Source organism: Peromyscus californicus, unplaced genomic scaffold (genome assembly GCF_007827085.1).
Source record: "Peromyscus californicus insignis strain IS unplaced genomic scaffold, ASM782708v3 Scaffold_7__1_contigs__length_154581171, whole genome shotgun sequence".
Classification (NCBI taxonomy): domain Eukaryota; kingdom Metazoa; phylum Chordata; class Mammalia; order Rodentia; family Cricetidae; genus Peromyscus; species Peromyscus californicus.
Window position 1 is genome coordinate 45818765 of NW_026294595.1, and position 14271 is coordinate 45833035.

General features: G+C 38.0%; 1 protein-coding gene across 1 annotated transcript in view; it reads left to right on the plus strand.

Annotated features, from left to right (window-relative positions):
- The window catches only part of LOC128100872 (ankyrin repeat domain-containing protein 26-like), a 34952-nt gene extending 21911 nt beyond the window's left edge, over positions 1–13041 (plus strand). The window contains exons 11-17 of the mRNA XM_052723626.1: positions 16–133; positions 1630–1808; positions 2493–2712; positions 3438–3553; positions 6949–7111; positions 9697–9911; positions 11620–13041. Of these exons, the coding sequence (XP_052579586.1) occupies positions 16–133; positions 1630–1808; positions 2493–2712; positions 3438–3553; positions 6949–7111; positions 9697–9911; positions 11620–11893 (1285 nt within the window). The 3' untranslated portion in view covers positions 11894–13041. The remainder of the gene's footprint in view (positions 1–15; positions 134–1629; positions 1809–2492; positions 2713–3437; positions 3554–6948; positions 7112–9696; positions 9912–11619) is intronic.
- Positions 13042–14271: the final 1230 nt, after the last annotated feature.

Sequence of the window (14271 nt, forward strand, 5' to 3'; positions counted from 1 at the left end):
AAATATACCTTTTAGGGTAGAACAAGAAATTTTCAAGTTAAATGAAACCATCAAAAAGCAAGCAGAGACATTAGAACAACTTGAGAGAAAACTGTTAAGTAAAGATAAAGGTTTGGTAAGAACTGAGAGTCTGGTAAGTTCACCTTTTATTAATTTCTACTCTGCTGAATTGGAAATTGTCATTCTCTACTTGTTGGGTGTAGGAATATTGTAGACAACAGTAGAATTCTGATGGATAAAGCTGTTTGTTGTGTTTGTGTGTTCATGTTGTTAACACTAGTGCAAGTCCTCGTAATTTAAACTAGTTGGCCAAATGGATATAGTTAACTATGTTGATAGTAATATGTTAATAGAAAAGATTGCAATTGTTTTAAACCAAATTTTTAAATATGCAATATTTCACTATGTTCCTTTAATGATAAGCACTCAGATTTTTCTTTTTACATTTTTTCCATTCTGACAAAAATAGTGCTGGAAATTGGTGTGCAGACACCTGTTTGAGTAATGTTATATTTTACAAATCTTTCAATCTTTCAAGAAATTTAACACTTTATACATTCCTGAATTTATCTTGGAATCTGAACCTGTCAGTGAGTTTTTAGAACTAGTTATAATAATTTTTGAGACTTAAAGATAGTAATCATTATTCATAGTTCTTTCCCAAGAAATGTGTTTTTCCCTTTGGAATCTCAAAAAAGGAATTAAAAACTGTTGAAATGGAGAAACAGCTGCTTGGACAAGGGACTGTAATAGAACAGACTCCCTTAGTGTTGCAGGTTTGGAAAAGATTTTTTAGTTTACCCTTGTTCATTAGCTTTTCAAGGACTTTAGAGTCCAACCTTGGCATGCATTGGTCTATATAATTCTTGGATGCTAATTTGTAAATGTCTAATGAAAGATACATAACTATCCATATAAAAGCAGAATTCTGCCATTCATACGTTTGTTTATGGAAATGGACACCACAATACTCCACTGTGAAAACTCCTTCAATCCAGTGGGGTCATTGCCTCCATGAGTTGGTTCCCAACGTGATGATTGCTGTTGGTTCCTGCAGTTCTGTTTAACAGTCTCCTCTCAGGGAAGGTAGGGCCTTTGTTGATTGAACTTTCTTGTGGCTGCAGAAGCACCATTGGTTATTGAGACTCGGAAGTCTTTGAGGCAACTTGTGGGATATGTAAAGCACTGTGGTTTGGCATGCTGCTCTTCCCATATGATCAAGTGTCAGACAAAGAAAGGAGAGTTCTATGCAAGTCCCTCAGACTTGTGGTTTAATCTTGACATCATTTCATCATTTCTTTCATCAAAATCATTTCAACATCCTTTTTTATTTACTTACCAAGAGAAGGAAAATATGGAATTATATGTTAATTAACAAATATTCAAATCTCCTTCAGAGTAAAGCAACTGAAATCAGATGTGCACACACACACAAAAAAAAAATGAATCAATATTTTGTAATTTTGGTCAGATACAATAAACAAGGAAAAATTTTACAGCCTACCATTTTTTCACACATTTATACTTTCAGGAAAATTATTGACTAGAACTACAGAAATGTAATGCACTGCAATTTATATTACAGTTATTAAAATGTACAACTTCTCAACCCTTTTAATTTTTTTCCAGATACAAGCAGGTCAAGAATTTTTTACTAATTTCAGAGAAATTTATACTACTTCAGTAATGAACCAGCTGGAACTCAGAATCCAAAGTCTGGAAAGCAAGATCTCTGAAATGAAGATTCAAACATGTGATGATGTAATAGTGCTGGAAAACAAACTTCATCAATCACATAAACTGAGACAGTGAGTCAAGACAAAGAATCATGTAGATTAGTAATTTAGCTCCCCAATCATCTGTCACGAAAGTGTATTTTAACAAAATGACATTATATATATAAAGACTAACTAGAAAATACAGTCCTGGAAAACAACAAGGACAAATGAACTGAGTTGTAGGAAGCTAATCAGGATGACATTTCCCCTTTATATACTGGTGTGTTCTCTCTTAGTATTCTTATATTTATCCTGGTTTCTTAGATTTTTTTCAATACATTTGTTAATGCTTTTTAATTAATATACTTATATTGCTACAACTTTGCTTGCCCACATTCCCAGAGATATAAACGTTGAATGAACACTTGAGTGTTTTCTAGAATGTTGTAGCATAAACTCTCAGTGCCAAGGACAGCTGCCACTGCCCCTTCTGGATATTGTTACCACTAGGCAGCTGACCTTGACTCTGACCCTGAGCATTCCTACTAGAGAAAACCTAGACACAAACAGTTCTTTTGAACACTTATACTCTTCATAAAGGCACACTCACAGCATAGGAAAATATTAACATGGCATGAAACATTTCACACAGTGCTTCCAAATAATTCCTCCTTCAATGTGTGGTGCTGTGTGGGAGACAGATCAGCCAAGTTCTATGTCTGACCAGTTGGTTAGGGGAAAAATGAGAGACTACTGGCCTCCCATTCTTCACAGGACTGAAGCCCAGCTGAAGGAGGCCACTGCCCAGTTCCTCATGCTGATTCAGCACAACATGTCATTACTAAACATGCTAAGCTCCATACTTGCCTCGGAGTGTTGCTGTGTCGAAAGTTTTCAGAGCAGTTTGGGAAGTCTCTTTACCCAAGAGAACATGGTGACTCCCACATCAGGCCCACAATCTTCAAAGCACCACATAACAGCCAACCTGGGTGTGGTTAGTATTACTATCATTTTTATCCTCTGAGTAATATGATTTTTCAGTGTGTAAACTACTGAATTATTTAGTTTTTTTAAATACTTTTAAAATTTCATTCCTGTTTATTTAGTATTTTGGGGGGGGATGAACAGTGGGCAGGTTGAGGCCAGAGGACAACTTGGGTATGTTCATTGTCTCTTCCAAATATGTGTTCTCTAATGCTTAGAACTAAGTTCGTCAGGCTTGGTCAAAGACACTTTGACCTGCAGAACCCTAACCCTGGTCCTGTTCAGCCTCTCTTGGGTATTGGTTGATAGAAAATGCAAACCCCTGTGTGGATGTTATGATGTTAGTAATGGTGTTTTCATTTAGAGTCAGTTGTACCTAAAACAAATAACCAGAAGCAGGCATTTCCTGAAAGTGAAATGTTTCTGGGGCATGCTCAGATGCAGGCACAACCAGAAACCAAATGCAACCACAACCAGAAAAACAATTATTAATAGGCATAAGTTAAAAAATGTTGTGTTTTGTTATATAAATTTCAGCCATATAAAAGGGTGAAAATGCCAATCAATTTGAGTTGCTTTAGAAAAAGTCCTCTGCTTTCTTTCACTTGTATGTCTGTCAGCATGCTATTACAACATCTAGTGAATCTGCCTAGCTTGGTGAACCTGTGAGAAACAACAGGTCCCAGAAAGAAAAAGTTCTGTATTTTTAAAAACTAACTTCGCACCTTTTCAAAGTCTGCAGATAACAATGAAGATTTCAATAAAGAACTCATCAAGTTAGTTCTGTGTCCACAGCCTGAGTTGGATCACACAGAGAAGAAACGCATGGAACTAGCTAAAGAGAAAACTCTGTAAGATTTTAGTATTTCATATCTGTTCAGCATTCACTCTTTGTTTTTGCTATACTTGTACAAAAATCAAAGTAGGAATTCATCTTATATTTGCATTTTCTTACCTAAATTACAGCAGTTAAAATTTACCTCAGAATTGATAAACAAAAATTGTCCCTTATATCGTACAGAGTATGCCAAAAAGATTTTCCATAGACCACACTCACAGACATATTCACAGTCACCACAGGTAGGCTCACACACATAGATGCCCCTTTGTCCTCAGAATTAGGAATCCACATCACCACAATAACATGCTGTTTCCTGAGACTGTAGGAAATGGTATAACTCTCCACTTGTCCAGCAGTTTGCTTTTCTGCAAGCTGTAATTAGGCTCTGGGATTTGGTGGGCACTCTACATAAAAAGCAATCAAGAATGTCCAACCTTTTTCCAAACTTAGATTTCTTCTCAGCAAGTAAGTAAATGAGCAGACCTAGAGTTTTTGCTGTGCCCCTGAGTCCATTTACAATTAGACACCAGACAGCACTGTAAGGGTCACATCATGCCCCGCCCCATCTCTATGGATGTTTCCTTTACTCTGACAACATTTGAAAACTAGAAAATAGGCTTAGGGAAAAAAGAGAGGAGAACATTCTTTGCCCAGAAGAAAACAATGATGATAGGCATGGAATGGTTTTCACATACATACCATCTTACCCATCCCTTGGCATTGGGAGGGGTTTGATTGAGAACACCTGGCAGAAACCCAAATCCATGTACATTGCTTTTTGTCATGTTTCTAATCAAATGCCTGATAAAAGCAACTTAAAGGAGGAAGATTTTTATTCTCCACCATAATCTGAATCAATAGTGCCCATCTTGGCAAAGAAGGCATGGTGGAGGGTAGTGCCTTCCATGGCAGCATTAGCTTGCTTGCCCACTTTGTTCACATCCCCATAGACCAGGAACCAGAAAGACCCAGAAGTGGCATGAGGGTATGACCCTCTAGCACTTCCCCCATGGGTTTACAGGTCAAGCCAGGTCCCATGTTCTCAGGAACCACAGTCTCTCCAATCAGCAGCACTAGATACAGACCAAGCCTTCACTCTCATGAGTCTGCAGGCATATTATATCACCTTCCAAATCACAACACTATGTGTATTCAAGTCACTTATACAAAATGACATGCTATTTATACATAACATAGTCATGCCTACCAATAATTCTGTCATCTGTAGGTCATTTTTTTCTTACAAAGTTTCATTTTTGAAAGTATTCTTTGTTTTTTCCCTTTTATTGAAAATAGATTCTTGTAGCATGAATCTTAAAATATCTTATTAATAAAACACACCCGGAGCCAGGTATTAGGGTGAACGCTGAAAGATCAGAGAAACAAAACCAGCCACAGCTAACCTCACCTTGCCAATTTCTCAGCTGATCTCATTTCCTCAAACTGGAAGCCTCTGTGTCCTCATCTGAATGGATCTCAGCTGAACTGCTGCTCAAAAGCCTAAAAGCTTAACCAACTTCTAGTTCCTGGTCCTCATGCCTTATATACCTTTTTGCTCCCTGCCATCACATCCTGGGATTAAAGGCATGTGTCATCATGCCTGGCTGTTTCCAGTGTGACTTTGAACTCAGAGATCCAGACGGATCTGATCCCTGCCTCTGGAATGCTAGGATTAAAGGCGTGTGCTACCACTGCCTAACCTCTATGTTTAATATTATGGCTGTTCTGTTCTCTAACCCCCAGATAAGTTTATCAGGATGCACAATATATCAACCACAGATTCTTTTCTTATACAATATATTCTGATTACAGTTTCCCCTCCCTCTACCCCTCCCAGTTCCTCCCCACCTCTCTTGCCATCTGGATCCACTCCCTTTCTGTCTCTCATTAGAAAAGAACAGGCTTCTAAGAGATAACAAGCAAACATAACAAATTAAAATAGAGTAAGATAAAATAAAAATCATTACATCAAAGTTGGGTAAAGCAAACCAACAGATCGAAAAGAGCCCAAGAGCAGGCACAAGAATCAGAGACCCACTCATTCACACACTCAGGAGTTCCATAAAAATAATAAACTGAAGACTATAATATATACTTAGAGGACCTGCTGCAGACCCATGTAGGCCCTGTGCATGCTGCTTCAATCTCTGCGAGTTCATATGAACTTTGCTCAGTTGATTTAGAGGGACTTGTTCACCTGGTGTCCTCCATCACCTCTGGCCCTTACACTTTTTCTACCTCCTCCTCCACAGGGTTCCCTAAGCTCTGAGAAGAGGAATCTGATGGAGACATCCCATTTAGAACTGTGTGTTCCAAGGTCCCTCTCTGTGTGTGATGTCTGACTGTGGGTCTCTGCATTTGTTCCCATCTGTTGCAGGAGTAAACTCCTCTGATGATGGCTGAATAAGGCACTATCTAAGAGTATAGCAGACTATCATTAGGCATCATTTTATCACTTTCTATATAAGGCCAGTAGTATTTGGTTTTACCCTAGTTCTCTGGGCTATCTAGTCTCTGGGTCTTGGTCACCCAAGTAGTGTCAGATATGCATTCCATCTCGTAGAGTAGTCCATCAGTCAAGATATTGGTTGGTTACTCCCATAGGCTTTGGGCCACCATTGCCCTAGCATATTTTGCAGGCAGGACAGCATTGCAGATCAAAGATTTTGTGACTGGGTTGGTGTTTAAGTTTTTCTTTAGTAGCCAGGAAAGTACCTTCCCATTCAAAAGGCACTAGAATGTAGGGGTGAAGTTTTATATAGGTACCAGGTCGAACTCTCCATGTTCAGTGAGTTGTGTGGGTATTTTCTTCAGCAATGAGGTTTTGCTGTCCCTTTGTAGAGTGCAACCTGTTTTAATACCATATATAATTCAAGTTGAAGCAGAAATCATTGTACTAAATTCAGTGACTACAGAGTGGAAATAAGATCTGTCTCAGTACATATTCAGTATTTTCCAGTAGTTCCTTTGAGACCTCTTGGATTTCTTGGTTATAAACCCATAAATAAGGAAGTCTGACATTACACACAGAGAGAAAGAGAGAGTATGTGTATGTTTTATACATATATATTCAATTTTTATCCATATGTATGTGTGAAGGTCGAAGAACCATATCATGATGTCAGTTCTCATCTTCTCCCTTTTGTGGATTCTGGGGACTGAATTTAGGTTATGAGACTTACACACAGAGTCCTTTATTTTCTCATTCATCATTCGGGCTCAATGTGAGCTGTTTATATGCTTTGTGTGTCTTAATAATTTCCTTCATATTATTTACTTGAGGTTGTAATTTGTAAATGCTTTCCAATAAAGTTAGTTTGAAACAAATGAGACTCATAATGTACATACTTTGCAAATGTTTACTTCTTAGAAGCTATCACTAACTCAGTCTTTACATTCTTGTAGAAGCAAAAAATGTTTCAAATGGACAAAAACCTCAGCTGAGCGTGAAAATGGAGAGCAGAGTTTCTCTGATGTTTTGAACACCAGGCAATTTGAAAAGGATACTCCAGTTGATTTACCAAGACATGAGGTACTTTTCCAGGAGTTAGGGGACCCAAAAAAGTCAGTTTGGTAAATAAACCTCTCAATGCTTTAACAGTAAGTGAAAAGTTTTAAAAATGCTACCAGCTTGATATCAATGAAAAAGTTGTCAGTTTTCCATTCAAAGAAGAAGCAATTGATTCTCTCTTGTCTCAAAGCACAGGTGATGTCTAAAAACCAAGCAACAGGCATTGTATGACTGCCTCCATACCACAAGGATGCTACCACAGGGGATGATTCAGCTGAGCAATAATGATGATATAGACAATGAAATTCAGTCGTGTAGAATTCCAATGTCTGTTATTTTGCCAGTGCCAAATAAAATTCAGTGATTATACTTTCTAGTCACATTCTGCACTGATAATACTCTTCTATAATAGTTTAAAAAAAACCTCAGCCCTAAATGGAACATAGACACTGCACTCCTTCCTCCAAAGGCTTGAAAGAGTGTGAGTTTGGAAGTGGTGGATAACTGACTGCAGGTACCACCATTTGTCAGCTACATCTGAAACTGTACTTATCCCTGCTTCCCATTACTCTGTACTTCCTAATTTTCTTTAAAAAAAATTAAACACATTAACAGAGTCGTAAGAATTTGAATTGAAAGGACATGGCATAATATTCTTGCTCAATAGTATGGCCTTCTCTAAAGGAGACTAAATTCTCTGAAGTTCTACACTGGCTCGTTTCAGATTTATCATCTGACAATTTATTTCTCAATTATCCAAAATTTAGTGAGTTAAACAACATTATTATGTTCCAAAATCTACAGATTTGGAAAATCTTGATAAGGTCAGGTCATCTCTTCTCCTGTGACATTCAGTTGGGACAGACTGAAAGGGTAGGGGGCTGGAGTCCTATGGAGTGTTATTCCCTGATGTGTCGGCTTGCTTTGGATATTGGTACTCGGTGCTGGTAGGCACTTCATTTTCAGTAGGGTGGTGGAACACTCACATGGGAATATCTGGGTTTTCCTTGTAGACTAATGTCCTCACAACATGGTGATGAGATTGATACAAAGCACTTTCTAAACTGTCATAGGAGGTCACAGGCATGAATTTATCACAGTCTGTTCATTAGAAGCACGTTTAAGATTTTCCTATATTCAATCATTTGTGAAATGAATATTAAAGAGTGACAGGTTCTCAAATTATTATATTATGTCCTAAAAAGTTATATAATCCAACAACTGAGAATTAGTCTCATTTTCACACAACTCCTATCAAGTAATCATTATTATGGATGAAGCCAACTTTAATTTACAAATTTAAGACCACTTCCTGTTCACTGTGAGGGCTGTGGGGAAGACAGAGAGGACAGGTCACAGTATGGCGACTTGGTTGGGATGGAAGGAGCTCGCTCTCTAAGGAAATGCTTCAGTTCATTTGATCCCAGCTGTTATCAGTTCCTCCCAGAGGGGATTCTTCTCAATCACTCCTCTGCCAGTTCTCTTGGAGCTGCTGCATAACAGACGATTCCCTTTCCGATGGCTCTTGCATCATTTTTCTCCATTGACCTTTACGACCTTCATGTCAGCCTTTCTGAAACACTTATGATTTTATATTCTAGGTCCAGAGAATAATATACTCTGAAATCATTTTAATTTCAATTATTCTCTCTTCATATTTTTTTTAAATTTTATTTTATAATTTAATTTAATTTTACATATCAGCCACGGATTCCCTTGTTCTCCCCACTCCCACCTTCCCCCCAGCCCACCCCCCATTCCCATCTCCTCCAGGGCAAAGACTCCCCTGAGGATTGAGTTCAACTTGGTAGATTCAGTCCAGGCAGGTCCAGTCCCCTCCTCCCAGGCTGAGTCAAGTGTCCCTGTATAAGCCCCAGGTTCCAAACAGCCAACTCATGCAATGAGCACAGGACCCAGTTCCACTGCCTGGATGCCTCCCAAACAGATCAAGCCAATCAACTGTCTCACTTATCCAGAGGGCCTGATCCAGTTGGGGGCTCCTCAGCTATTGGTTCATAGTTCATGTGTTTCCATTTTGTTTGGCTATTTGTCCCTGTGCTTTTTCCAACCTTGGTCTCAACAATTCTCGCTCATACAAACCCCCCTCTTTCTCGCCAATTGGCCTCCTGGAGCTCCACCTGGGGCCTGGCTGTGGATCTCTGCATCCGGTTCCCTCAGTCATTGAATGAGGTTTCTAGCACGACAATTAGGGTGTTTGGCCATCCTATCACCAGAGTAGGTCAGTTCGGGCTGTCTCTCCGCCATTGCCAGTAATCTATTGTGGAGGTATCTTTGTGGATTTTTAAACCATTGTGTTATTTTTTTCAAAAATATCTAACTTCATGGCAATAACATAAGAGTGATTCAGAGATCAGCTTGTAGGTCAGTAACAAAGGACTTACCACCAATGACTCAGAGTTCAACATCACACACAGACACAAATATGCACATATAAGACTACATCTGCTTTAGTTATGTTTTTAGTTCAGATCAAATGTAGACAATATTGTTGATAAATACTTTAAGGCTATCTTTTTCACATATTCGAACATTCAGAATCATTGACTTGAAACTACAGGAACCAAACACATACGTTTATTGTTATCACAATTTTAAATACATATTTTTTAAATCTCTTTCAGATAAGAGAAGAAAATCAACAAACTTTTGATGACATAATAGGAAACCATAAAGCTTTGTGCATAAGACCACAGAAATCCACACTTACAAACCTGCAATTGAAACATCCAGAAGAATTAACTCATCACACCTCATATAAAGCTGAACCAAAACAATATGAGAATTCCTATCTAGAAATGGTAAAAATGACAAAGTCATTATCTCGTGAACAACTAAAGTAAGTTAAAATACATGTATACATGTCATATTTATATACATATGTTATAGATGTTATATATAATTATATATTTATAGATAAGATTACAGATTATATGTATTATATATAAATTATTTATAAATACATATTTATGTAATATATATTTTATATGTATAATATACATGGGGAAAAGAAAGCAAATGTCAATAATTTGTATATGAAGAATAATTATCAGTGAAAGACATTCATGAGTTTTTAATGATGTGAATTCAAGCTAGAGATTATAATTATGGAATATAATGTTTATAAATGAGCTATTTTTAAAAAACATTTGCCCAAAGTGGTTTCTATTATTTTCCAAGTTTGAGTGGCATGGCACTTTCCCCCACAGTATCCTTAACCTGTATCTTTTATATTATTACACTATTGTAAAGTTGTAGATCTGAATACCCATGAATTTTTAAATTAATAGTTTAACTCTTATTTGAGTATGATACTTAAGCTCGGGGGTCAAGTAGGGCTAGTGCTACACACCTGGGCCAATTCCATCACTGTGTAAACTGACTTTCAGCTCTGTTCCCTGGTGTTATCACTGCAGGGTTTGGAGAGCTGGTCCTCCTAAGTTTTTCTGTGCTATATAAACTCATGAGGAGAAGGTTAACACAAAGGTGAAGAAAAGCAGAATTTATAATTGGTTAAAACAGTTCCCCTAATTGTCGTGCTAGAAACCCCATCCAACTACTGAGTGATCTGGATGCAGAGATACATGGCTAGGCCCCGGGTGGATCTCTGGGAGTCCAATTAGCGAGAATGAGGAGGATTTATATGAGCGAGAATTGTTGAGACCAAGGTTGGATAAAGCACAGGGACAAATAGCCAAACGAATGGAAACACATGAACTATGAACCAATGGCTGAGGGGTCCACACTGGATCAGGCCCTCCGAATGGGTGAGACAGTTGATTGGCTTGATCTGTTTGGGAGGCATCCAGGCGGTGGGACCGGGTCTTGTGCTCATTGCATGAGTTGTCTGTTTGAAATCTGGGGCCTATGCAGGATCGCTTGGCTCGGCCTGGGAGGAGGGGTCTGGACCTACCTGGACTGAGTCTACCAGGTTGATCTCAGTCCGCGGGGGAGGCTTTGCCCTGGAGGAGGTGGGAATGGGAGGTGGGCTGGGGGGAAGGTGAGGAGGGCCGGAGGGGGGAAAACAAGGGAATCCGTGGCTGACATGTAGAACTGAATTGTATTGCAAAATAAAAATAAAAAAAATTAAAAAAAAAAAAAAAGAACAGTTCCTTGTTCGTTGGGAGGGATTTGTGGAGACAGAATGGGTGACCTGTCCATCATGACACGGGATGAACGGTCTCAGAAGCTGCTTTACTTCCTTTTGGCTCCTGTTACAGTCAAGGAAGTTATCACAGACACCATCTCACACAGACTCTTGGCAGATATCAAAACACCATCAAAAATCTTACATGAGAGCCCATCCAGGAGGCAATCCCTTAACCTGCCAAGTCACACATCAGTGACAGCCATTTTCCTGCCGCGTGCATTGTCTGATTTTATTTTTAGTTTGGAACCCAGAAACACAATTATTTCCAGTTCAATTTTAAGTCATTACGGTGTTTAGACATTGTTGGGTGGGGAAATTCGTTTACTCCTTTGCCGTTTTTTAGGGAGTCCTTCATGGGAAAATGGGATGCTCATGTTTTCCCTTGTGATCTTCACAGGTCTAAGGACAGGCGAGATGAGGCCATGAGGAATAACTTTGAGAAAATGAAGCTTTACGGTTCTGCACTGAACATGGACGCAACAAGCCCTGCTCCGGGGTTTGCGGCAGGCCATCCCCGCAACAGTCGGAAACGCAGCAGCGGAAGCTTCATTCAAGGAGAACCCTTGGTCCCAGGCTCCAGGCCACTGCACTTTGTGGAGAGTCTGGGCAGCTATCTGGGCAGGGTCAGCTGCGCTATACTTTTCGATTATGGCTTCAGACGTCTGTTATAATTCTTATTTTAAATTTGGTGATAAATTAATCTCACAATTTTGTGTTAATATGGAAGAAAACCAATTTTACATTTTTAGATCCTCGGATCTTTCACTTTTAGCAATAACCTTTTCTTAATTTTGGTCAATAGGTGTAAATACTAAAACACACTGAACTTTCTTTAAAAGCTATATCGAAATCAATTTTAGAAACTAGAAATTTTTTTCTGTGTTTACAGGAAGACTTTGAAAAGGATTGGCTGAACTCCCAAGTAACCTTGGTTAAGCTCTGGTTCATACTAGCCTTAAGATTCCTCCATTCCTCCGGCATCCTCCGTTGTCCGCATCTTGAGACATGTAAACATCACTCTTGGGTGGATGCTTCAAATGTGAAGGAATTTAAGAGGAATATATTTTTTATGAAGGGTCTATACCTAAAAAATCAAAGGAGGTTAAGAATATACCCTAAATTTATGTTTCAATTGTCTCATGTTGATTTCAATTTTGATTCATTGTGATTATTGCTGCACACTCTTTATTATCATTAAGGTTATTTCCTTAAGACTGATATGATGATTCAAAGTGCAGTTCATTAAGCTTTTGGACCTTGCTCTCACATGAGGGGTTGGGAGCTAAGATTGCAGCTATACAATGCCTTTCAATTGCGACTTCCTTAAAGATAAGAATTCTATTTCTCCTCTCCACAATCTTGTGTGCGATTCCATGCTATCTCCATATCCTTTGGAGTTGTAAGAAGAAAATTTTTCATCTAAACACATGGAAAGCTTTTTTAAGATTACAACTTATTTTTTCCCAATTATTTACTGCTGCAAACATTGGAATTGTTATTTTAAGGATTTATTAATTGTTACTTAACATTTATTAGAATTTCTTTGATTAAAGTTTCAGTAATCGTCCTTATCCATGTATCAAAGATGATTGCAACCATCACATAGCATGTCACTTGCACCGCATGTAAGAAAATACAATGCTTGACCCGTTTCCAGATGAATCTCTACTACTACAACAATTTTTGGTCTAGGGTGATTGGTAAAAGCAAAATATTCATTTGTAGAAAATACAAAAAAATAGTTTTTTACTATGTATATGCTGCTATTAAAACACCCATTCAACCAATAAAATGATCCCTATTTTTCAGGATCTTCTCAATATCAGAAAGTATCATAGACTCATAACTAGGGCCTCAACTCTCACACACAGCAGGTATCTTTAAAAATGATAGAAGAGAAAAAAGTTCAAAATTTCCTAATAAAGTTGGCAACCAAATCTATTAGAAGGGAAAAAAATAAACAAATCCCAAACAGATGGAAACTTTTTTTCATTGTTTTGGTACCAGCACCAGGAAATGAAACTTGATGACTGTGTAGGATGACAGTGCCAATGCAGTGTGCAGGACTTGTGGCTCACGTCCTGACCGATTCTTAATGTAATAGAAAAGAATTTCAGGATTAGTCAGAAAGCCAGACCAAAATGAGCGACTGCATTTGTTAATTGAGCAGAAAGGCTACACACTCAAGAGAGAAGATCAAAAGTTAAAAGAGGAACGCACCCGAATGTCTCGGCCGTAACCGTGACTGGGACTTTGAGGCTACTGAATCAGTCCCTAGGTTTCGATATTAGGGAAAGCATGAACTGACAGACTGCCTTTTCTTTCTTTTTAATGTGTGGTTTAAATCACTCCCTCACTTTTCATAACTAAGGGAGTAAGTGTGATCAGTCTAGTGGGAACGTATCAAAATTACTGGTAAATTTGTTGTCGAAATTTTTGATCATAATCCAGATAGCATGATATTTTAAATATTTTTCCTGCAGTATAGTTTCATATGCCATTATGACAATAATAGTTTCTTCTTTTGTGTATTTAATGTTTTGAAAATTGATCACAGAGCATGTTAAATTATTAATTTTCTGAAGGCAGAAAACTGAATGTTTCTCTAAAGTAAAATCTATTAAAGTAAAAAAGTCAGATTATATTTTCTTTAAGGGAATTCTTTTGCTATGAATCATAAAGTAATGCATTTGCAATAAAGTAAGAGTTAAGTGGATTAATCTCTGTACTGAGATGATGAAGCCACATCCCCGAAATGGTGTGTAAAAATAGGCAAATTTTAATTGTGGTTTTTACTCAACGTGACCTCAGCAACATTCCACATATAATCTACTCCTCTAAGCATAATTACATTTATCTGATCCAACTTAAGTGATGACTTTCAAACTATTCCCCAAGAACAGGAGGTCCCTACAAGGATTATTCAAAGGTCACATCTTTCTTTTCCAATTTTATATATTTTTAATTAGCATGCAAAGTATTAGGTCTCATTATGGCATTTTCAAGCATAACTTATTTCTGGTAACAACTCCCCCACCCTACCACCCGC